Source organism: Caretta caretta, chromosome 1, assembly GCF_965140235.1.
Source record: "Caretta caretta isolate rCarCar2 chromosome 1, rCarCar1.hap1, whole genome shotgun sequence".
Classification (NCBI taxonomy): Eukaryota; Metazoa; Chordata; order Testudines; family Cheloniidae; genus Caretta; species Caretta caretta.
This window is the reverse complement of record NC_134206.1, coordinates 345,205,328-345,231,101: the sequence shown is the minus strand read 5'-3', so window position 1 is coordinate 345,231,101 and position 25,774 is coordinate 345,205,328. Positions and strand designations below refer to the sequence as shown.

General features: G+C 42.0%; 1 protein-coding gene across 3 annotated transcripts in view; it reads right to left on the bottom strand.

Moving 5' to 3' along the window:
* MKLN1 (muskelin 1) overlaps window positions 1-25,774 on the bottom strand; it is a 196,702-nt gene that overhangs the window by 107,779 nt on the left and 63,149 nt on the right. For all 3 annotated transcript variants that reach the window (XM_048836679.2, XM_048836680.2, XM_048836681.2), the window contains 3 exons: window positions 15,302-15,411; window positions 8,089-8,281; window positions 409-486 (listed from right to left, as the gene is read on the bottom strand). In XM_048836679.2, the coding sequence (XP_048692636.1) occupies window positions 409-486; window positions 8,089-8,281; window positions 15,302-15,411 (381 nt within the window). The remainder of the gene's footprint in view (window positions 1-408; window positions 487-8,088; window positions 8,282-15,301; window positions 15,412-25,774) is intronic.

Below are 25,774 nucleotides of genomic sequence, written 5' to 3'. Positions count from 1 at the left end.
CCAACCTTTGCAGCCCCCAATGCTGGGGACAGCCAAAGGCTAGTTCAGTTCCCAGCATGATAAAGAGCAGCCTCAGAACTGCCTGAAGACAAGTCAGCTAGAATAGCACCTTAAATGCTACTCCACCACCCCAGAAAAGCCATCTTGTATAACTTTTGGTTTAAAGCTACTGTTTTGTGAACGGTTCCTTACTGAACTGTACATTCACATAATTATTTTAGTATCTGAAGATAAATGCATCGTGCCAGAGTGAAAAGTAAATGACATCAGCTGCACCTGTAAAAAGCAGGATTAAGCTGTCCTATAACCTACCTTTTATCACCTTCATGCACTGTATCCACAAATTACTATAGTGGCAATTACTAATGCATGGGTAATTTTTAACAGTGTTTCCATTTAGACTCTTACCTTTGGTACTTTTGGGGATAATCTGACCCCACCGCGGTTTGTATTCCTGCTGACTGATGTACTGATTGAACAAGCCATCTGCAAACACAGGAAAAACAACTTATTGCTGCATGTAATGTTGGCAGTTACTTTAATCTGAAAAATTTCTGCTACAACATAATGTAAGATGCTCTCACTCAAACCTAACTGCTACTCTAGAGCTCTCTTCAAACAACTGTCATATGCATGTCAGTTTCTAATAACATTTTCATAAATCATACCTTATTCAATTTGTATTTTGACAAAATAAAGAAAGTAAACATTAGTCACTATATCAATCAAGAATCAACCTAGCTGGATTGCCATGTCATGCCAGTTATCCATAAATCTCTAGCGTGACAGGTTTTAATTAAGAATGGGTTCTATTTCCGTTATTTAAGCAAGAAGGGAGAAAGTTGCAAGTGCTTATAAATTCAGCCATTTCGGCTCATGTTGAGCTGAAACTGCGTCAGATGGTGTCTCCAGAGCTTCATCTAAGAAAAAAAGGCAAAGGCAGACTGCTGTAAATGCTGAGAAGAAAGAAACAGGCACTGGATCAAAATAGAAAAGTAAATTAGTCTTAAATCCCATCTCTCTCCTCGGTTTACCTGAGGGTGTTTTTTGTTGGTGGACTTTTTTTCCCCCCCCCTTCTTTTTGGAGAGGAGGGGGCAGGGACACAAAAATGGGACTGGGCTTTTGGGGCCCTTGATAAAAAGCAGATTTATACAGGGTTAGATTATATACATGCTTCCTGAACCACAGAATGAAGTTTATAAATCTAAACAAAAAACTTAACACCCACTTAAAGAAAAGGAGTACTTGTGGCACCTTCGAGACTAACCAATTTATTTGAGCATAAGCTTTTGTGAGCTACAGCTCACTTCATCGGATGCATACTGTGGAAAATACAGATGTTTTTATACACACAAACCATGAAAAAATGGGTGTTTATCACTACAGAAGGTTTTCTCCCCCCCCCCCCCCCTCCTGCTGGTAATAGCTTATCTAAAGTGAAAAGGGAGTACCGATGAAGTGAGCTGTAGCTCACGAAAGCTCATGCTCAAATAAATTGGTTAGTCTCTAAGGTGCCACAAGTACTCCTTTTCTTTTTGCGAATACAGACTAACACGGCTGTTACTCTGAAACTTATCTAAAGTGATCACTCTCCTTACAATGTGTATGCTAATCAAGGTGGGCCATTTCCAGCACAAAACCTATTACCAGCAGGAGAGTTGGGGGGGGGGAGAAAACCTTCTGTAGTGATAAACACCCATTTTTTCATGGTTTGTGTGTATAAAAACCATCTTCTGTATTTTCCACAGTATGCATCCGATGAAGTGAGCTGTAGCTCACAAAAGCTTATGCTCAAATAAATTGGTTAGTCTCTAAGGTGCCACAAGTACTCCTTTTCTTTTTGCGAATACAGACTAACATGGCTGTTACTCTAACACTCACTTATTCATCCCTACCCCCTTTTTTTTTTTTTTTTTTTTGAAGTGTGGAGACCATCAGTCCAGGGGGGTTGGGGGGGTATTTTTCCCTATTCAGGAGCCCAGGCATCTTGGGGTAAGGCAAGGACTTTAGAAGTTATGAACTTAGCTGATAGGCATCCACTTCCTAAGAATACAGCTGTAAATTCAGAAGTGTATTTACCTACCCCAGATGGCTCTAAGTGGAAAAATTAAAATCAAAACTGTATAAGCTCTTAATTATGTGTTGTACATGACAAACTTTCTCCACATCATATTTTTAATTTTTTTCTGGTCTTAATTTGTCAGGACTGAGATCTAGGTTTAATTATATGCTTAATTCTGTAAGTCAATGAGTGCTTCCTGGAAGAGGCTGAGCGGTCTAAGGTTCTGAAGTCTGGTCTCCCCAAACACTACACAGCATTTACAAACTCAAACAAGAGTTACGTTGGTCAATTCTAGCTAGAAAAAAAAACTTTCAAATGTTTTCAGGCATTTTGATTCGCTCCAGAGATACATGCACAGTATATGTTCTGTTATTTGACGCTAGTAAAAAATTCCACATTAACAGAATCAGACACATTTTACTAGCCACAAACAGGTAGAAAAAAACAACATTCTTTTACGGAACATTAGGATGGTTTGGTCTTCAAGAAAGGAGCTAAACAGCATCATCAATCCCTTTGGCAGCAAACAGATTATTGGACACACAGAACAAGAGGATGAATTGCACCATATGACCTGAAAAGGGTGGTTTTAACCTCTCTCTCATACTCAACGCCCACAGGCTGCACTTGTCAAGACAACAACACTTCTCCCCTGCTGTGCCTTCAGCTTCTTTTAATAATGCTTCTTTTCTTCCATGGGACACTGGTTTGGAGATACTCCAGCTCTCTTCCCAGAAATGTTTCTTTCAGCTGGGAGCAGTTCCACATTCATTCTACTTGTGCTATAAATCAGCAGTGGCTTGTTTTGGAAGCTGAATCACTCACTAGTGGTTTGGCACATAGGCAGAAAGGGGCCTACGTGGATCTCCTACTGGGTATCTGATCTATTCTCGTACCTTGCTCATAGTTCTTGTTTTATCAGCTAAACTGACCTGACACGTCTAAAGAAAGACAACGTACTGCACAGGCCCTGTGAAGGATCAGATCTAGGCCAGATTAGGTTTTTATCATCTGTTTCCAATGAAACAGTAACAGTGGTTTAGAACAATATTTTCAACTCCATTGCAAACACAATTTTAAGAGCGCTTACTAGTTTTAAAGGAAAATCAATTTCTAGAGCCCATGAGGCCTTTCACATGGGTCAATGCCCACGTCTACTCTACAATTATGTCCAAAGATTATTCATTATGTACCATTATCTATTAACTCCTTTACACCTACACTGTGATGCATTTTGCATACAGTAACATCCAACTCCTAGAGATTACAGGTTAATCATCAGTTAGGTACAATTTACCAATATTAGAGACTTTATTTTGTCAGCCAGTTGAATGTTATGTAGCAAGAGATTTTACAGAATAACCAAATGAAGGGAGTATGCATGGCTTAGTATTGCCCCTCAAAACTGCAGTGCATCTAGAACTTCCAGGAAGATTCAACCATTCCCTTCTTATACACCCTAAGCACTTTGAGCATAGTCAACAAATATTATAAGACTTTTCGCTAGTGACTTAGTGGATGATCAGACATCAGATATTGACATGAAAACAGCCAGATGGAACACCTCCTTGAAAAAAAGTGAAACCAGAACACTACCTGTAGCTTGCACAGAGAAATCTAATCTGTAAGTATGTTTTGCAGTAGTTTCATGCAGTTCCATTAAGAAACTTGGATTCTGCATTTGCTGTACAGGAATATTAACCAGACTTGTCTCTCAGAGTGTAGGCTGTCTGCAAGATGCAGGAATGAATCCAAATGTGAGGTATTTGAGCTATGTCTGAGCACCCAATTGAGATTTAGGGAACCTTTTATTTTTGAGAGGCAGTCAACCAGTTGTCAGAGTTTCAATATGCCCATTTTCTGAGCATAATGCACATGAGGAAGTCCTAAGAATCTGTGGGAAGAGAGTGATTGCCTGCCAAAAAGTTCTCAAAAGAAATTATCCAGTGAGGTAGGGTGGAAGGCATCAGTGTTCAGCACTAGGAATACAAAAAAAAGATCTACTTCCACTAATATTCATTCTCATCCATGCAGACCCATTCTTGCCATCTAATAATATGGTGACCACCTGCAAGAGGTATGGCATGTCACACTTTAAAATCTAGCGTTACAAATATTTGCTCCCTATTTAAGTCAATTTGTGCTAAACTAACTGTGCGGCATCCGTGTTAAGAAAAATGTAGTGGTGAAATGAAGTTAAGGCCATGAACCTCAAGATCAACATGCAGTCAAAAGTTCATATGCCCAGGTTTAGGCTATGTAATGTCCAGGAGAGTTCAGAGTCTCTGAAAGCCTTGAAAGTTAACTGCGCATTTATATATATATTTCTCTTTACATGTACATTTGCACATCATTGGAAGTATACACAACACTATACTGACCAAAACAGACTTATTTGAAAAGCTAATACACAGGACAAGAGTTCAGGAATGAAAACGCCCCAAATTCTGCATAAGAAGAAATTACTGTAGAAAGGTTTCACAAAAGTTTTAAGCAGGGAACTTAAGAGTGAGGTGCATGAGAAGGCATTTCAAACACAGAAGACAGCATGAGAGTATAAAAGAGCTTGGTGAGCAGGTGGTGGTAGAAGTCCAGAATGAAACATAGTAGGCCAGAATGAAGTTGTTTGGCCTTGAAGGTCAATGACAGGAAGGATAGTCCAGTGGTTCAGGGCACTAGCCTGGGACCCTGGAAGTACAGATTCAATTCCCTGCTCTGCCAAAGACTTCCTGTGTGACCTCAGGCAAGTCACTTAATGTGCTTCAGGATAATACTACTTCCCCACTTCACAAGGAAGTTGTGAGGATAACTACACACAGGTAATGTGGCTACACAAAGAAGGAAAGCTAGATGGAAAGATGGGTGAAAAGTGGGATTGAGGAGCTGCAACCTAATGTGAAAGCCAGGGAAGCCAGCGAAGGGGTTGAGGGATAACGTGGCCAAAGCAACAGAAGGGGAAGCAGTAGAGGATAAGAAGGGAATAATGCAAGTTAAACATTACTGTTGACAACACCAGCAAAACTTCAGTTAACTGGGAGCTTCAATTAGCCAGGTATTGGATATTAGGATTATACCATAAAAGTATTGATATCAGATTTATAATATCCCTTCAAAATCACTGACAGAATGTAGAATAGCATGTGTAAATAAAAATTAATGCTAAGTCATTCAAACAGATTGCTAGTGAAAGGGATAGCTCACTATAGTTTTATAATCTGGAACAAGAACAAAGGACACAAGACCACAACATGCTTAACGCTGCAGGTGTCAAGTTAACTACGGCTATGTCTACACTACCACTTATGTTGGTATAATTTATGTCACTCAGGGGTGTGAATAAGCCACCCCCCTAAGCAACACAGTTACACAGACATAAGGGCCGGTGTGGACAGCACTATGTCAGTGGGAGAGCTTCTCTCATTGATGTAGCTAACACTGCTCGTTGGAAATGGATTAATTAAGTCGACAGGAAAGCTCTCTCATATCTTAGAGCAATTACACAAGTAGAGAGCTTGCAGTCGCAGAGCTGCATCAGTGCAGCTATGTCACTAAGCTCTCTAGCAGAGCCATAGCCTAAACGCCAGGTATACACCAGAAACTTTTGCCAACAGTGTCAGTTTACAAGTCCTTAAAAAAAAAAAAAGCAGCAGCAAATTTCTATATTGGCAAAAGCCGTAGCGTAGACGCAGTTATACCAACATAAAAGTGCTTTTCCCAGATTAGTTTATTTTGCTCAAGGAACCAGTATACACTATGTCTAACACTGGGAGCATTTCCCAGTATTGCCATACCAGCAAACCTCTTCTAGTGTAGACCTGGTATAGAGTTAGAGTGCCAGAGTTCTTTTGCACATTGCATAGGTGCAATTGAAGCAAGCAATCAATTGTTCAAGGCCATTGCTCTATGCCAAGAGATGTCAGAAGCCAATGCAAACCTGACATTTAAAACTGTGTCAAAAACTAGGCAGGTTAACCGTTCACCACAAAAAAATTATTAAACTGGAAAGCAACAGTGATTTGTTAACCAGTGAAATACAGGATCTAGGAATCGTGTCCTTTGCCAATACTTCTACACTGGATAAGCGGGAGAACACTGCAGCAGTTACAAATCATTTGTTCAAGCAAGAGAAAGTACTCAACACTTCCTAGAAAAAGTACAATCTAGAAGGCTGGAGAAAACAGAGCAGTCCCAGAGGAGTGGAAAACAGCACAGCAAAATCTCACACAGTAAACAGAACATGTTATTTGATATACTTGATTTTTAAAGGAGACACAAACTATGAGGCTATCTTTAGTTACGCTTCTTTTCACTCGCACTATACCCCAGGAACCAATCACTACTTTGATAAAACTGTATTACTGATATTGCCAGCAGGCACACACACTTCTGGAAATCGTGTTTACTAGCAGCAGCTATTACAAAGCAGGAGAGTTTAGCCCAGAAAGACTAAACTCTGGGCCCGACTTGCCATCATGCTACGTTGCTATTATGCCACTGAAGTCAAAGGAGTTACTCAAAGATTCTCTTTTATTATGCCAGTAGGAGTTTCACCTAGACCAGAGGTGGGCACACTTTGGCCCAAGGGCCACATCGGGGTGCAAAATTGTATGAAGGGGCAGGTAGGGAAGGCTGTGACTCCCAAACAGCCTGGCCCACGCCCCCTATTTGCCCCCTCCCACTTCCCACCCCTTGACTGCCTCCCCCAGAACCCCTGACCCATTCAACCCCCCCAACTCCTTGTCCCCTGACTGACCGCTCCCAGGACCCTCTGCCCCAATCCACCTCCCCCAGGACCCCACCCGCTATCCAACCCCTCTGCTCCCTGTCCCCTAGCCACACCTCCACCCCTGACAGGCCTGCCCAGGACTCCCACACCCTATCCAACCCCCCTGTTCTCCAACCGCCCAACCCCCAGAACCTCTGCCCGATCCAACTGCCCCCGGGATCCTCTACCCCTTATCCACCCCGCCCCCCTTACCATGCAGCTCAGAGCTCACAGCCCCGGGACCCAGACGGAGCCAGCCGCACTGTCCACAGGGCAAGCTGAGGCTCTGGGGGTGGGGGGACAGTGGGGGAGGGGCCAGGGGCTAGCCTCCCCAGCCAGGAGCTCAAGGGTCAGGCAAGGTCAGTCTTGCGGGCCAGATGTGGCCCGCGGGCCGTAGTTTGCCCACCTCTGACCTAGAGAGAGCAAATGAACATAGAGCACAATACTGAGAGTCAGGAACTGCTGAGTTTTAACCATGGCTGTGCTCCAAGCTTACTGTGTGGGGAAAAGACACTTCAACTCTGCTACTCAAGCTCCCTCTGCACTCTAAATAAAGCGCTAAATAAGGGTTAATCTTAATTTATTTACAATGAACCTAGCCACTGGGCCTCTGCTCCAAAAGTCAGAGCCTTTCTCCCGCACCTACCTCAGTGTCTTCCTGTAAGCTCCTATTACAAGGCATATTATCCCTACTCCCATTCACAAAGCCACTAGCCTAATTCAAATCCCTCCTAAAATATTATTTCTGCTGTGTTGCCCAACTAGGTGGGTTTAAAAAGAACAATCCACTAAATTTAACAAAATTTATCATAATGAAGAGATGGCCTTGCTAATTGGTGAGTCTTACTGAAATTTTGTCCTTCTCTTACACTCCTCCCAACTTCTCTTTTATTTATTACGTTCTCTTTTAGTGTTGTCTGACTTTAGGTTGTCAGCTATCTGGGTCACAGACCTTGTCTTCACTTGTTCCTGGAAGCACCTTTTAAACTCTTGGGGGGTAGGGGCTTCAAAGTAATAGAATGAAAAGGGAAAATGTTAGTACATCTTGTCAATCTTTACTAACTCTTCTCATGCAGAGTATAATCATGTGTCCAGCAAGAGTTTACAAGGCATCATGCTTCAGATACTGAATAGCTCCCCTTACATAATGCAAAACAAAAAGCTATCACAATACAGCTGTGTACATTTTAATGTACATTATGGAAAGAGTTTATACATCAATAGGCTTTCTAGCCAAGATGCTGCTTTGGAGTCACTTACCATTTACAGCTTTTTCTATCAGTTCTTCACAAGCATCAAAGTCTCCTTTCAGCACTAGTTTGTCATGCAGATCTGTCAGCATTGGATGCTCTAGCGCAATCTTGGTTTTCTTCTGCAGTGATTCAAAAGCCTCAGTGTAGTTGTGCTGGCGAAAATGCTTTAGACATAGACGAATGGCTTCCTGTTCACGGTACTACTGGAACACAAGAAAACCTATGAGAAGGGTAGATTTCCCTGACTGGCACCAGCAGGAATTTCTCACAAATTTGTTGGGATGACAGGAAGTGGAAGCTCTCATACATGTTGCACAGGTTAACTGTTCATAGCCTACAAAGCTATACTAAACATAATACACTTTCCATGGCATCTGTCTCCCAATGAGATGAGACAAAATGATGTGCTATTTCTTTCTTTAAGATGATTTAATTTGATACAGTTACAAGATGTGATTGCACACTTCACCACAAAACCAAATCTTTAAAATCACTGCCATTCCTTTATCATCTCTTTGGTCTTGCTGCTACTGAATTCTACATGAAAATGGAGAAAAGTGGGAAAAAACCCTTCACTCCCAAAGTTATGTAAGCATCAAATTATAACACAAAATACTTTAGAACAGTAAGTAGGTCACAGCTTCTCTAAGTGAAAAAACATAAGGAAAAAAGAGTATTAAACAGGAATATACACTATATACACACACACAATGACCATTAACCACCATTACTTGAAAACAAAGACAGAGAGCATGAAAACCCATAGCCTCAAAAGCCCAGCTGTCTTGCATAACTGTATTTGGAAAAAACTGGTGTACATGTCAAAACTAGCACTGCAGGCTATTCCCTCACACCAACCCCCTCATCTCATCCCCCAGTATATCAATGCTGCCCACCTGCCATCCAAGAGTGCAGGATTTTGACAATAAGGCCTGGAGGAGATCCAGTGAGTTACAGTACCCAAAACTCAAGAGACAGCATACAGCATCTGAAAAAGCTACCGTTTTAGTTGTCAGAGAGAGGGAAGATCATCATCATTAGGGCTGACAAGCTATTAAAAAAAAGAATCGCGATTAATCGCACTGTTAAATAGAATACTACTTATATAAAAAAAGTTATGTTTTCCACATTTTTAAATATATTGATTACAATTACAACACAGAATACAAAATGGACATTATATTATAAATATTTGCACTGTAAAAATAAAAATAGTATTTTTTAATTCACTTAAGTACTGTAGTGCAATCTCTATCATGAAAGTTGAACTTACAAAAGTAGAATTATGTACAAAACTGCATTCAAAAACAAAACAAATGTAAAACTTTAGAGCTTACAAGTCCATTCAGTCCTACTTCTTGTTCAGACAATTGCTCAAATAAGTTTGTTTACATTTGCAGAAGATAATGCTGCCTGCTTCTTGTTTACAATGTTACCTGAACATGAGAACAGGCGTTTGCATGGCAATGTTGTAGCCAGAATCGCAAGATATTTAAATGCCAGATGTGCTAAAGATTCATATGTCCCTTCATGCTTCAACCACCATTCCAGGAGACATGGGTCCATGCTGCTGACTGGTTCTGCTCAATAACAATCCAAAGCAGCGCGGACTGACATGTTCATTTTCGTTATCTGAGTCAGATTCTACCAGCAGAAGGTTGATTTTCTTTTTTGGCGGTTTGGGTTCTGTAGTTTCCGCATCGGAGTGTTGCTCTTTGAAGACTCCTGAAAGCATGCTCTACACCTTGTCCCTCTCAGGTTTTGGAAGGCACTCCCGATTCTTGGGTCGAATGCTGTAGCTATCTTTAGAAATCTCACATTGGTACCTTCTTTGCGTTGTGTCAAGTCTGCAGAGAATGTATTCTTAAAACGAACAACATGCTGGGTCATCTGAGACTGCTATAACATGAAATATATGGCAGAATGCAAATAAAACAGAGCAGGAGACATACAATTCTCCCTCAAAGAGTTCAGCCACAAATTTAATTAACACTTTTTTGTTTTTAAAAAACAAGTGTCATCGCATGGAAGCATGTCCTCTGGAATGGTGCCCAAAGCATTAAGGGGCATATGAATGTTTAGCATATCTGGCACGTAAATACCTTGTAATGTTGGCTACAAAAGTGCCAAGCGAACATCTGCTCTCACTTTCAGGTGACACTGTAAATAAAAAGCGGGCAGTATTATCTCCCGTAAATGTAAACAAACTTGTTTCTCTTAGCGATTGGCTGAACAAGAAGTAGAACTGAGTGGACTTATAGGTTCTGAAGTTTTATATTGTTTTGTTTTTGAGTGCAGTTATGTATCAAAAATCTACATTTGTAAGTTACACTTTTATGATAGAGAGATTGTGCTACGGTACTTGTATGAGGTGAATTGAAAAATACTATTTATTTTGTTTATCATTTTTACAGTGCAACTATCTGTAATAAAAATAATATAAAGTGAGCACTGTACCATTTGTATTCTGTGTTGTAACTTAAATCAATATATGTGAAAATGTAGAAAAACATCCAAAATATTTAATTAATTTCAATTGCTATTCTATTGTTTAACAGTGTGATTAAAACTGCAATTAATCACGATTAATTTTTTTTAAGTTAATCGCTTGAGTTAATTGCAATCAACCAACAGCCCTAATTATCATCAGCTTTAAATATGCTAACAGCAATAATTAGATGAAAGGAATTTAGGGAGACATTTTCCAAAGTGTGTAAACAATTTAGCACACCCACTTTCAATGAAACTTGTGCTCCCATATCTCCTTAATGAGATTACAAGTTTGGTTGCAAGGCATCTGACTAAGTACCACATGAAATTTTGATTAATAAAATAGAATACAAAATTAACATGGCACACATGAAGTGGATTAAAATATGGCTAATTAATAGGTCTCAAAATTTAACTATAAATGAGGAATCATCATAAAAAACAGGTGCGTTTCTAGTGGGATCCTGTAGGGATCAGTTCTTGTCCCTACACTATTTAACACAACCTGGAAGAAAAAAATCAGAGAAAGTTTGCAGATGACACAAAAATTGGGGGAGTAGTAAATAGTGAAGAGAACAGATCTCTGATAAAGAGCAATATGGCTCACTTAGTAAGCAGGGCACAAGCAAACAATGCACGTTTCAATATGGCTAAATGTAAAAGTATACATCTAGGAACAAGAACATATGCTATACTTACATGATGGGGGATTCTATCCTGGGAAGCAATGACTTTTGAAAGATTTGAGAGTTGTGGTGGATAATCAGCTGAACGTGAACTCATAGTGTGATGCTGTGACTAAAGACCTAATGAAATCTTTGGATGCATAAACAGGGGGATCTCAAGTAGGAGTAGAAAGGTTATTTTGGCTCTGTATTTGGCAATGGTGCAACTGCTGCTAGAATACTGTGTCCAGTTTTGGTGCCCACATTTCAAGAAGGATGTTGATAAATCAGAGAGGGTTTAGAGAATTAAAATGATTAAGGGACTGGAGAACATGCTTTACAGTGAGACCCAAGGGGAACAGTCTAACTTAAAGAGAAGGATAAGTAGTGATTTAATCACAATCTATCTGTGCCTTTATGGTGAACAAATATTTAAAAACGGGCTCTTCAACCAAGCAGAGAAAAGTATAACATGAGCCAATGGCTAGAAGTTGAAATTAGACCAATTCAGATTACAAATAAGGTGTGATTTTTTTTTAAACTTGGTGATTAATTATTGGAACAATTTACCAAGGGTCACAGTGGGCCCTCCACCATTGGATTTATTTATTTTTAATTCCAACTTAAATTACAGGTATGCTCTTGTTCAAAAAGTAATTTTGGTGAAGTCCTATGGCCTGAGTTATACAGGTCAGACTAGATCACAATTGCTCCTTCTTACCTTGAAAGCTATGAATAAATCACATAGGCACTTTTGAAATATAGCTGAATGTAAGAAAAAACAACATAGAATCATAGAACATCAGGGTTGGAAGAGACCTCACGAGGTCATCTAGTCCAACCCCAGGCCCAACCGCAACTAAACCATCAACTTAAAAACCTTGAAGGATGGAGATTCCACCACTTCCCTAGGTAACCCATTTCAATGCTTCACCACCCTCCTAGTGAAACAGTTTTTCCCTAATATCCAACCTAGACCTCCCCCACTGAACTTGAGACCATTGTTCCTTGTTCTGTCATCTGCCACCACTGAGAACAGCTGAGCTCCATCCTCTTTGGACCCCCCCCCCTTCAGGTAGTTGAAGGCTGCTATCAAATCCCACCTCACTCTTCTCTTCTGCAGACTAAATAACCCCAGTTCCCTCAGCCTCTTCTCATAAGTCATGTGCCCCAGACTCCTAATCATTTTTGTTGCCCTCCGCTGGACTCTCTCCAATTTGTCCACATCCTTTCTGTAGTGGAGGGCCCAAAACTGGACGCAATACTCCAGATGTGGCCTCATCAGTGCCGAACAGACGGGAATAATCACTTCCCTCGATGTGCTGGCAATATGCCGTTGGCCTTCTTGGCAACAAGGGCACACTGTTGACTCATATCCAGCTTCTCGTCCACTGTAATCCCCAGGCCTTTTCTACAGAACTGCTGCTTAGCCAGTCGGTCCCCAGCTTGTAGCAGAGCATGCGATTCTTCCATCCTAAGTGCAGGACTCTGCACCTGTCCTTGTTGAACCTCAGATTTATTTTAGCCCAATCCTCCAATTTGTCTAGTTCACTCTCGACACTATCCCAAAGCTCCAGCGTATCTACCTCTCCCCCCAGCTTAGTGTCATTCACAAACTTGCTGAGGGTGCAATCCATCCCATCATCCAGATCATTAATGAAGATGTTGAACAAAACCAGCCCCAGAACAGACCCTTGGGGCACTCCGCTTGATACCAACTAGACATCGAGCCGCTGATCACTGCCGGTTGAGCCCAATGATCTAGCCAGCTTTCTATCCACCTTATAGACCATTCATCCAATCCATTCTTTTTGAACTTGCTGACAAGAACAACACTGTGGGAGACCGTATCAAAGCTTTGCTAAAGCTGAGATATATCATGTCCACTGCTATCCACAGAGCCATTTATCTCATCATAGAAGGCAATCAGGTTGGTCAGGCATGACTTGCCCTTGGTGAATCCATGTTGACCCTTCCTGATCACCTTCCTCTCCTCCAAGTGCTATATATACACACACCATATAACATATACCATCTTGGTTTCTAAGAGTTAAAGTTAGAACTTTAGAAGCGTTCACTTGTACATCAGTAAAATCTACCGAGTTTTAAGGTGAAACCAATATAGAAAAGTCCTAAATTATTAAGTGATGGAAGTATAAAAAAAGCAGACTGGAGCACATTCAACTCCCTAGTTTAGTCATAAGGCCAAATTCAACCGTGGTGTAACTCCACTGAGGGCATTAATACATTTGATGTATTCAGTCCATAAAGTTTGAAATTAATGTTGCTAGTTTTGACGGTCAATATTTACAGTGAAATGCTCCTATGAGCATAAATGGTTATTTTAAAACACCAAGCAGAGGTCCAGCACAGCTTTTATTGAGAAAAGCTATGAATACACTACACACTTTATATATTTCATTATCTCCCACCCTTCATATGTTGCTCATCTTCTTAGACTGCAAGATCTTTTATACACAGACAGTGAGCACATCTTCGCTGGTACAGCTTCTAGTACAACAGGGCCCCATTCCTGGTTGGGGCTTTTGGGTACTATTATGAAGACCCTATTTAACTTGCAGTATTTGTGGAAATTGTGGATTCTGCAATATTAAGCTTCCATCGCAATGTTGACAGTGGGGGCCCTCACTCTCAGCCCTGGACAGCCAACAGCAGAAAACTGCAGAAAAGTAATAATGGACTTTATTACTGCAAATAAAGCAGGTCCATTAAGGTCCATTATTACTTTTCTGCAATTTTCTGTGGCTTGTCTGCAACTCAGCTGCACATTTTTTTTTTTGACAATCATCCCACAATTCAAGTGGCGCCTTAATCACGATATGAATGCTAGAGACTAATTTAAATTGGTTAGTCTCTAAGGTGCCACAAGTACTCCTTTTCTTTTTATAATTGTCAAGGTCCAAGTAGACGACCCAGAGTATAGCTGTAGACTGGGTTTTAATAAACGTCTCATAATTTACAGACCAGGATAGGAAGGCAAAAAAAGAAATCATGTTAAACAGTCCACTGCAGCTAACCTTAAAGTTTAAGTAGTATCAAAAGTGTTCTACTATTCACTAGCAAATGCAGGAATGAGAACAGGAAATATAGTCAAGCAAAAGCAATCTAGAAAAATGCTCTGATGTTGATGAGTGTGGCTAATTGAAGTAGGAATTATGGAGAGGAGTTTCACTTTTTTTTTTTTTTAAATAAAACTTCATTTAGAGTCCATAAAAGTTAACAGGGTTTGAGGCTGACCTATCAAAGTAAAGTATTATAAAGATGTAATGACAACACTGAGAATTCAAGAACCTAGTGACGGGAAGAATGACAGATGAAAGGGGAGGTGAAAAGTTGCATGGATTACTATTTGGATTGACCATTATCAACCATTATTGTTTCCGAGAAGAGAGACCGTGTGTGCACAAGTGCATGCACAAGCACATACTTTGTTGATGTTTTCTATATAAACTGCTCTCTTGTACACAACGATCACATCTCACCATACTGACCAAAGACAAAAGTGTGTATGAAAACGTGTACATCTACATACATGCACTTGTCTTGGTCAGTATGACAAGATTTGAAATTACTCTATAATAGAGCACTTTACATGGAAATGTAAGTTGAAAATCACCACCAAAGATCTTTATATGTTTAAGCTTGAGTGTTTTGTCCTGGAACAACAACTTTTACTATGGTTTGTGTTATAGCAGTGCCCTAGAACAGATCACGTAGTCCCTCTCCCACCACGCTGAAGCCTATGCCTACAATTATCCTGGCATGTGTAAAGCCATGAAAACTAACTAGTCTATTTACTTCAAATAACCAAGTGTTCAAGTTTATACAACACCCTTTAAAGAAAGGGTAATATAGGACAAAAAGTCTGAAATCAAGCTTCCACACTTGCCTTTAAAAATAAATAAATAAATAAATAATGTCTGTTTAAACAGTTGATACCTGCAGAACAGAACAGAAATAGTGCAATTCCACAAGAGTAAATTTTACAGTGTTTTGAGATTACACCACTCTCAAAGCAAACAGTCATTTATAATGCAGGCCTACCTTGCTGTACCAGTTGAGGCAGGGTTGGACCACATCTGGATCATCAATGCCATTAAGTTCAACATACCAGATACTAAAATTGAAGCTGGGCCCCCATGATAACAGTGGAACTGGAGGGGTAGAGGGTGGGGAAAAAAAGAAAGATACATAAATGTCAAATACTTGTTAGATTATTGATCAAACCTACAACACTATTCAAAAGAATGCATTTTTAGCTCAAAGAGAATAATGATTTAACAAGAATAAAATTCTCTTCCTTTACACACACATTTTTGGTTATTGATTTTCTGTAAGGTTAGAAAAATTACCAGCCATACATCATATTAATCTGTGGCTCAGAACAGCTTGCAGTGGGGAAAAAAGATGAAGACAGCAGCTCTTTACAGACTAGACGCTTGTACACAGGTAGACAAAAGTAGGGTCAGAATGCTGGAATCTGAATACAATAGCTCAAATGGCCAGTGGGTTTTGACACTGATGGACATTACCTGGGCAAATTGAGGGCAGTACTGGATACTTAAAGTATGTGGTTTATTTCATTTTTACCAGCAGTAGAACCACCACCCCCTGGTTAAGAAACAGGATATCAAGTTTGGTTATTTTTTACTTTACATGATTTGCAACATCCTCTTGGAAGCTTGGAGGCAGGGTGGGGTGCTTTTTCCAGGTTCACAACTTTCATCCATACTATATTTCTATCTAATTGCATGTGAAACCAATTTGGCTTTCTGGCAGTTTTACTTCCACAATTGTGTACCTCTCTCCCTAAAACTCCCCCCATCAAATACTATTATTCTCTCCCACCCCATTTCGAACATCAAGGATGTCAGGTTAGCTGGCAGCCTGCTTAGAGCTCCCCTTGTGCCCTCACTCCAAGTTTGGGCAAACACACTGTAGTGACATAACTTCACTGCATTTGGCTTTTCCCTCAACAGCAGGCAGCACTAGTAAGAACTACCACCACAGCAGGTCTATACCATGACATACTCCTGGGGGAATTCTGTGCCACTGTGCAATGCAGAATTTGTGCAGAGTTCCAGATTTCCCCTGCAGAATGGGGGCTGCAGAGCTGCTGAGCACCACTAAGGGACACTGGACTCTAGAGCCCAGCTTGCAGTGAGCAGACTGCGCAGCCCAGTAGGGATGGAGGCTCTGCATGCTCTGGCTACCCAGCTTGATCCTCCTACTCCCAGGGACAGGAGAGGATCTGGGAGACCCAGCTAGGGCAAAGGGTGAGGAAGGGCAGAGTTGCACCACACAACATACCCCAGCGGGCGAGTAAAGATGATGCAGGGAGTAAAGGCTCTGGGGGTGCAGGTGCCTGGCCAAGAGAGTGCGCTGCAACTGGGCTCTGGGGGGATGGAAGGGTGCCATGTGGCTGGGCTCTGGGGATAGGGGAAATGCAGATGGCTGGGCTCTGGGGGTGCCACACAACCCCCTCCAAAAACCCCTAACTGGGTTGTCATAGGGGTTTCTTTAACTCTACTCCTGGGGGAATCTTTTTTGTTACCTGTATTGTTGACATACTTGTTGCAACGTATTTTGAAATAAATTACCAAAAATAATTGAATGGAGTGTATATTGTGTTATTTTGACATATAAAGAATTCTAAATTTTCTGCACAGAATTTTTAATTTTTTGTTGCAGAATTCCCCCAAAAGTACACTGTGTTCAAGCCCACAGCAGCAGAGAGCTGCTAATGAAGGTTAAGGAATAAATAGTACACACATTTAGAAAATGTGAAGCACTACACGAACAGTTACGGAACATGGAGAACGTCCTCCTTAATGTTTGAGGTACAATAAGATAGCTTTGGGGCCTAAACTATTTGATACTATCCCTTTAAAAGTGGAAAGAGCTATTAAAATGTTACACTTTAAGGAAAAGTGACATGTTTTCTCTTAGGAAGAGCAAAGGATGCCAAAATCCAGTGCAAAATTTGAACAGCAGGTCTGTAGGCAGATCTAATATGAATAAAGTGTAATGCTGTAGATCTATAGCATTTAGCTATGTTAACTATACAACACAAGCCAAGACAGAGGACTCTACACTGAAGTTGCAGCATAGATCTGAAACTATGGAGAGATACAGGAGGTACAGAAACTCCATCCCAACTGATCATACTAGTGAGTAAAGGAATCATTTAATCCGTTTTATGAAAAGATGAGCTGCCAAAATCTTAATCTGTTCCCTCCTCATCCCACGAGGGGGGCACTGCCCACCCCCCTCCGGGACTCCTGCCCCATCCAACCCCCCCACGTTCCTTGATGCCCCCCCCCAGGACCCCTGCCCCATCCACCCTCCTCCCCATCCCCTGACTGTCCCCAGAACGGGGCAGGAAGGTCTCATGGGCCACCATAGTGGGTACCCATCCCGCCCCGCCCCTAAGAGCCAGAGGGACCTGCCAGGGGGCGAGGTCAGGAGTCCTGGAGGTGCTTACCTGGGGCAGCTCCCAGGAAGTATCCGGCAGGTCCCTCTGGCTCCTAGGGGCGGGGGAACAGCCGCTCCCCCACCGATCACATCAAAAGTGGCGCCACAGGTGCCGACTCCCTGGGTGCTCCGGGGATGGAGCACACACGAGGAAAATTTGGTGGGTGCAGAGCACTCACCGGCAGCTCCCTGCCCCGCGCCTGGCCCCAACTCACTTCACCTCTGCTCCACCTCTTCCCATGAATGTGCCGCCCCGCTCTGCTTCTCCACATCCCACCCCCCGTGAATCAGCTGTTCAGCAGGAAGCCAGGGAGGGCTGAGAAGCAGGCGATGGCTTCCCGCTCAAGCCGAGGGTGGCAGAGCTGAGCTGGGGCAGGGAGCGGTTCCCCCTACATGCCTCCCCCGCCCCGGTTACCTGCTGTGGCACAGGCAGCCCTCCTCGCAGCCCCCCGCCCCAGCTTACCTCCATCTCCCTGGGTCTGCACAGGAAGCCGCAACCTGCTTCTCAGCCCGCCCCGGCTTCCTGCGTGAACAGCTGTTTCGCAGGAAGCCTGGGGAGGGGGAGAAGCAGAGTGGGGCAGCGCGTTCAGGGGTGGAGACAGAGCGGAGATGAGCTGGGGCCGGGGGTGGGGTGGGGAGTTGTCAGTGGGTATTCTGCACCCAGCAAATTTTCCCCTTGGGTGCTCCAGGGCTGGAACACCCATGGAGTCGGCCCCTAAGGTGCCACTTTTGGCCGGTTAAATTTAGAAGCCCTTTTAGAACCGGTTGTTCCGTGAGGGACAACCAGTTCTAGAAGGGCTTCTAAATTTAACAACCGGTTCTAGTGAATTGGTGCAAGCCGGCTCCAGCTCACCACTGATTTTATGTACACAGTTACCATATGTCCCGATTTTATAGGGATAGTCCTGATTTTTGGGTGTCTCTCTTATATAGGCTCCTATTACCCCCAACCCCCGTCCCGATTTTTCCACATTTGCTGTCTGGTCACCCTAGTTACAATCCTGATATCCTCTGACCGCTTGTGGTAATTAAAAAAAGTGTTACTGCACTCTTAAAAACAGGAATATTGACACTTGTGTCCTAGCCAAATTCTCACCTGATGGATCTTTAGTTGTGCAATTGTAACTATCTGTAGTTTAAACTTAGACTTCACTTCCTCTCCTAAATAGCATTGTTTTTAAAAAGTGTTTTTTGGTAGATACACAAGCTCCATACAGGAAGCCAAACATACCAAGTCAACATAATATACTATGTTTAGAGCTTGCTGGGAATTTTCTGTCCAAAATCATTGACTGAAAATGTATTTTCTGGAAATTTCTGATTGACATTTTTTCAGTTTTTCTCAGAGAGAAACTGAAACAAGGTGTTTAATTTTGGCATTTCAACACAAGTAAAAATATTTTGGTTTGCTTAACTGCATCTTTCTATACCGCCACGTTGCATCACAGAAGTTGTAATTCAGATGCCTCTTGCCCCTAGTCTCCCTATGAAGCAGGCTCCCTGGCCAGACTACATCTCATGATGCAACATGATCTCCCTTGACCACACTGTGTGGTGTATCATGGAAGTCACATGACTGCAGATGTATCACAGAAGCCGTAGTCTGGGCAAGGAGTCCAGTCCGTAGAAGAAAGAGGGCATCAGGTACCTGCTCTATAACTCCTATGAGGCAATGCAAAACTATAAAAATCATCTCCCTAATGTTGAACTGACTCAAAAAGTGACACATTTTGGGTCAGTTTATTTAACTGACATTAAACATTCCAATTCAGGAATATCAAAATGTTTTGTTTCAATTTAAAATTTCAAAATCAAAACACTGCTATTTCCAAATGAATTTTTTTGTGGACTAAAACATTCTGAAAAAATCTTGAATGTTTTGTCCCAGTTCAGGAGGTGGGAGGGGGGGGCTGGGGGGGAGAGAAAGATTACATTGTAATCAAAATAAAAGTCAATCCTTTCCAAAGAAACACCAGAACCAAAGTACCTGATACCACAGCAAATAGCTCTCACCAAAAAAACCAAAAACAAATATCACTGCATGAAAGGGAGCAACTACCAAACAAAGGAGAGGGATGAAAGTAATTGCAGGGAAAGGCAATCTCTCAAGCGGGAAAAAAGGGAAAAAAAATAAAATCTTGTCCTTGCCAAAATTAAAATACTCCTTTCTGATTGCCTTTCAAGACATGATGAAAAATGGTTTAGGCTCCTGGGCTACTTCTGCGCTGCCCTACAGCTCAGACTTCTAAGGCGTGAATTGCAGTACGCAGCAAAATGCTGAGCCTGTGTGAACACTGCAGGCACAAACTAAAAAATTCCTAACTCACTTTAAGACCATGTTAATGCGAACTAGGAATCTTTTTACTCACTCCCACAGCATCCACATGGAGAAATTTAAGTGCAGTACTTCAGTATTCACACATCCCACTCCACCCCCATAGTCCAAACTGTGGGGCAGCACGGATAAACCATGGGTTTGCCGGACTAAGGAAGTCCTGGCCCCATTCCAGACTGATCGTACGGAGAGCAGATTTGTCTCAACTGATTGCCCAGCAGTTGCAGGCTCACTTAAGAATATTTATACGTGACAAGAAACAAATGGGTGCAGTGTGAAAAAACAAAAACAAACGGGATGCAAAGCAACTACTGAAATACGCAATGCCTAGATTTTACTATGTCCTTTCAGAACTTTCCAGACGAAAATTGTTACCCAAGATTCTAGGAATGGCCATCGAAGATTGTTACTTCATAGGTTTCTAGGGGAGATCTAGAGGGTCCTCAGCAGGTTTTCATTTTTATTACACCCTCTCTTTCCCCATCACTGAAACCCTCGCTCTTCAAAGTCTCAGACTCAATTAGGACATTTTCTGAAACATAAAAAAAGGGGCTACCTCCAGAGTCCTGGACACCTTTATGTCCCTCAATTGAATATATCTTAGTATCCAAGTGCTTCTCCTAGTTATTACAAAGGGGGAAATGGCTGCAACATTTGCATATGTTGTTCAAGTGCTAATCTGTGACACCTCTAGTACAGAAAGTGCTATAGAAAACCAAATTCTACAACACAAAGTTGAAGGTTTTTTATACGTGCCTCCATTCATTGTTTTTGACTATTTTCATTACCAAAGATGCTCTATTAAAAACTGGTTTCAGAGTGGTAGCCGCATAGGCACCGACTTTGTGGATGCTCAGGGCTGGAGCACCCACGGGGAAAAATTGGTGGCTGCTCTGCACCCACTGGCAGCTCCCCACCCCGCCCCAGCTCCACCTCCTCCCCCGAGCATGCCGCATGCCCGCTTTTCCCCCCCGTAGCTCTCAGCACTTGCACTGTGAAACAGCTGTGGCAAGTGCTGGGGGGGGAAGAGGGGGAATGCGGCACGCTCGGGGAAGAGCTGCAGCAGGGATTTAGGGAAGGGGTCTAATGAGGCGCAGAAAGGGTGGAGTCAGGGCGGCGCCGGGGGCACAAGCTCCCACCAGCACCTGGGAAAGTTGACACCTACGGGTAGCCGTGTTAGTCTGTATCAGCAAAAACAACGAAGAGTCCTTGTGGCACCTTAGAGGCTAACAAATTTATTTGGGCATAAGCTTCCGTGGGTGAAAAATACAGTAGGCAGGTATAAATACACAGCACATGAAAAGATGGGAGTTGCCTTACCAAGTGGGGGGTCACTGCTAACAAGCCAATTCAATTAAGGTGGAAGTGGCCTATTCCCAACAGTTGACAAGAAGGGGTGAATATCAAGGGAGAGAAAATCACTTTTGTAGTGCTAAGGAGGCCAATGCAATCAAGGTAGCCCATTTCAAACAGCTGACAAGAAGGTGAGTATCAGCGGGGGATATTAGTTTTTGTAGTGACCCATCCATTCCCAGTCTTTATTCAGGCTTAATTTGATGGTGTCCAGTTTGCAAATTAATTCCAGTTCTGCAGTTTCTCAGAGTCTGTTTTTGAAGTATTTTTGTTGAAGACTTGCCACTTTTAAGTCTGTTATTAGGTGTCCAGGGAGACTGAAGTGTTCTCCTACTGGTTTTTGAATGTTATAATTCTTGATGTCTGATGTATGTCCATTTATTCTTTTGCTGTTCTCCTCACCACACTGCATGGCTCTTAATCTTTCATTTGCCAAATGCTGTGCCTGCAGGCTATGTATTACGCCCATTTTATTTTGAAAAATAAACATTCCCATAAAGAATTTTTTTTTCACGTCTTCCAAGCTTTTGCAATCAAGACTGTTGGGTTGCCTTCCTCCATTCTTCGCTAAACTTGCAAATAAAACCTGAAATCACTTCACAGAGTACAGTCCTCCCACCTCAATGTTCAAATACTTTGAAAGTTAAAAACCTCTAACAAAAAATCCAAACTGAGAAGATATTACACAGTAGCTACTCCCTAGTGCAGCACTAGAACCTGCCCCCTACTCTGAGTGGGGCATACTACAGCAGCATCAAAGCTATACTTGTGACTCGATAACTTGTGGAATTTGCAACATGTATGACATAAGCCTTCAGGTCATCTGTTCAAATTCATCAGTTTGGAAAGTGACAGAGTTCCAAGAGAGTTCCTCTCAGTCCAATTCTTAGAGGATAGGCGTCACATCACCAAGCCAGTATCTTTGTTGGGTACCACAGATGAGGCAAAAAGGATTGAACAGCAAAAGCCACCTCTAGATATGAGACGATTTTTCAGGTCAGGACTGATCCACAGTGCAGGTGAAAGTTAAGACAGCAGGAGCAAACTATATTTGTCCTTTGAACAGAGGACTTTAGTAACCAGTCCTGTTAGGCAGCAATCACTACTAACATTCTTCTCTTGATTAGAAGTGGATTTAATCCAAGAGCATACATAGCAATTTATCAAATTCTCTCACACAGATTTGCATTTAAAAAAATTAAGGATTAATAAAAGTTTTATATGATTGTTTTTTCTTGTAGAGAAGGAACTAAATGAAAACACTGCTCCCCATACTACAATTTTAGAGTCTATAAAACACAAAATAAAAAGCACCAACAGCACTTAATAGCTTTTAGGTTGTCTATCCACCACAGCCCCCCGAAAGGAAAAACAAGTAAGAGCCATGAAGACCTGAAAATGCTAGAACTGGTGTACCATTCAGCATCCTCTCTACTAAGCAAGTCAGACCATCAAGAACATTCCACCCCAAGCATCTTCCTCAGAACTAAAAAGAAAAGGAGTACTTGTGGCACCTTAGAGACTAACCAATTTATTTGAGCATGAGCTTTTGTGAGCTACAGCTTGCAGAACCACCTGATCAGCATCCTCTACAGCAAACAGGGAAAGATTAAGAATGAGCTCTCAAAAATGGATACTCTTATAAAAAAACAACCTTCCACACAAACTTCCTCGTAGATGGACTTTACTAAAACTAGACAAGCCATTTACAACACACACTTTGCTTCTCTACAAAAGAAAAAGAACACTAAACTTCCTAAACTACTACACGCCACAAGGGGCCACAGCAATGCTTCCCTCAACCCACCCAGCAATATTGTTAACCTATCCAACTATACTCTCACCCCAGCAGAAGCAGCTGTCCTATCTCGGGGCCTCTCCTTCTGCCCCTCCACCCCCACGAACACGATACAGTTCTGTGGTGACCTAGAATCCTATTTTCGACGTCTCCGGCTCAAGTGAGCTGTAGCTCACGAAAGCTTATGCTCAAATAAATTGGTTAATCTCTAAGGTGCCACAAGTACTCCTTTTCTTTTTGTGAATACAGACTAACATGGCTGTTACTCTGATTCCCCAGAACTAGCTACCTACCCAGTTCCAAGTCCAATTCAAGGCATTAGCTATCATTTGCTAAATAAGGGGCTGTGGCCCATTTATCTCAACAGTTGCCACTTGTCCCTCACACTGAAACATGAGCTGATGGTTGGAAAGCTGTCAGAGCACAAGGTACATCTCACAGGACTGGGACAGAACTTCCCAGAGAGTTCAAACTGTAGCACTGGCTTCTAGCAAAGATTTAACAGCCCAGGTTTAACACCTGACTCAGAGAAGACTACTTCTCCTTACACAGGCATTTTAATTGAATAGCAGGTTCCCCACCTTACCCCACTTTACTTGGAATCATGCTCTGGGAGGCCATGAAATGGAGGATGCAGTTGGACAGCTAAAATCCCATTTAGGGATAATACTTATTTATGTACATGTCCTGTACATTTATGTACAGCTATTAGGGTGACAGGTACTTCAGAAATGCGAACCATAAATACCACAAGGATGTAAGATCACCAACAGTTCAATAGCTCTATTAAACATTCAACAAGGTCTTACATTTGTTCACAAATAAAACAGAAAACAGATGAGCAGTGGTGTTTTTACTATCAGAGTTCCATCATGCAGGATCATTCTATTTCAGAAGAATTTAAAAACCAATTAGCATTAAAACAGAATTTATACCACATATGGGAAGGATGATAGACGCCTCGCAGGGGCTACAAAGCCCAAGAAAATTTAATTAGCTATTTTAAAGTTGCTCCAAAAGATGAAAATGGAGGGGGATGGGGGGAGAGTATGAGTTGAATGGCAGGATAACCTGTTCTTTAACCCTAAAACATACGACATTTTAAGATTCCTTTTCCATCACTCTAAACATATCTCCTCAGTCTTGAATCTCTCCACTGGTTCCCACTCTCCTACATTAAGGGCAAGCTTCTTATCTTCACTTTCACACCTTTCTGCTCTCTCATTTATACAGCTCCTAGAGATGTGCACAGCATTTCAGACAAATAAAATGTCATATGGTTGGGGTAGCAAGCATTTAAATTAGACATGACATAAGGAGAGACAGACGGTGGGATGCAGTTTGAAAGAGCGGCGAGATTCACACAAAATAAGGTCATGAGGGTAACCCTGTTTTTGTTATGTACTGAGCTAGTTTTCTTTTACATTTATTTTATTCGTAATTTTGTGCAAAAGCAACAAAGTAGCAGGCTTTGAGGAGGGACCAGGAGGAGGTTAAATCCTATGTCCCATCTAAGTTCTTTTCCCAACCGTTCCCTTTGTTTCCTTCACCCACCCCGGACCATGTATCTTCTTCTGTGTTGCCCTACAAGCCTGTGAAACCTTCCCAAGTATTTGAGAAGTAGCCCCTGTAAAAATGAAGTCCAAAGATTTGTTCTGCAAAGGTATTCTCACTGCAGTGGCCACACCCTATTATGTGTATGTTCTGTACTGGATTATGCTGGGCACTCCCATCCCTTTGGGGTAGAGCTTTCGTTATCTTTGACTCATTCTAGCCACGGTAAAACACGTCAGAACTCTACCTAAAGATTTTCAGCATATTTTGTTGCAAGTGCTACAGCAATCAGTACTGAACATGTAAACAATAGTTCAGACCAACTGAATTGCTGCTACACAGTAACAAAAAACTGGTGCAGAGCAGAAATCAATATACTTTTTGTAGTAGGAAGAGAGCCTGAGACATAAGCCCTTGTATTAGAGGCCTGGTATGAGGCAGGACCTGCTCACAGAATCTGGCAAGAACAGGGCTTATACTGCAAAAATACACATTCCCAAGGAGTGTTAAGTACAGAGTACACATGCAAACACATCCTGATATCAACAATGGTACAAAAACGTTCCCCAAGGATAACAGAAACACACTTATCCTAAAAGATAAGGTCAGGATGACAGTACCTAACTTGTTTATATCAGGGTATAAAGATGAATCTCAGAGGGATTATCTTTGGCCAGCCTAGGGAGCAGTGGAAACTCCCACCATTGACTGAGCTGCCTCCACTTTCATGGGCATCCATGTCTTAATATCCTCATGGAGTCTGCCAGGTGCTATTACCCGTGCTTTGTCAATAATAAACTTGGCTGGATGCCTTCACACGTTAACGAATCTTGTGGTCATTGGGCGCTTCACTCAAGGTCTGCTGTGCCAACTGTCTGTGCAGAGCTGGAACAGCCAACCGGGAAAACACACACGCAGCCAAACATCTGACCACACTTTTAACAAGATCAAAAGCAGTGCAGATATTTAGGGCACTTACAAAACATACAGGTATTTTTACTGG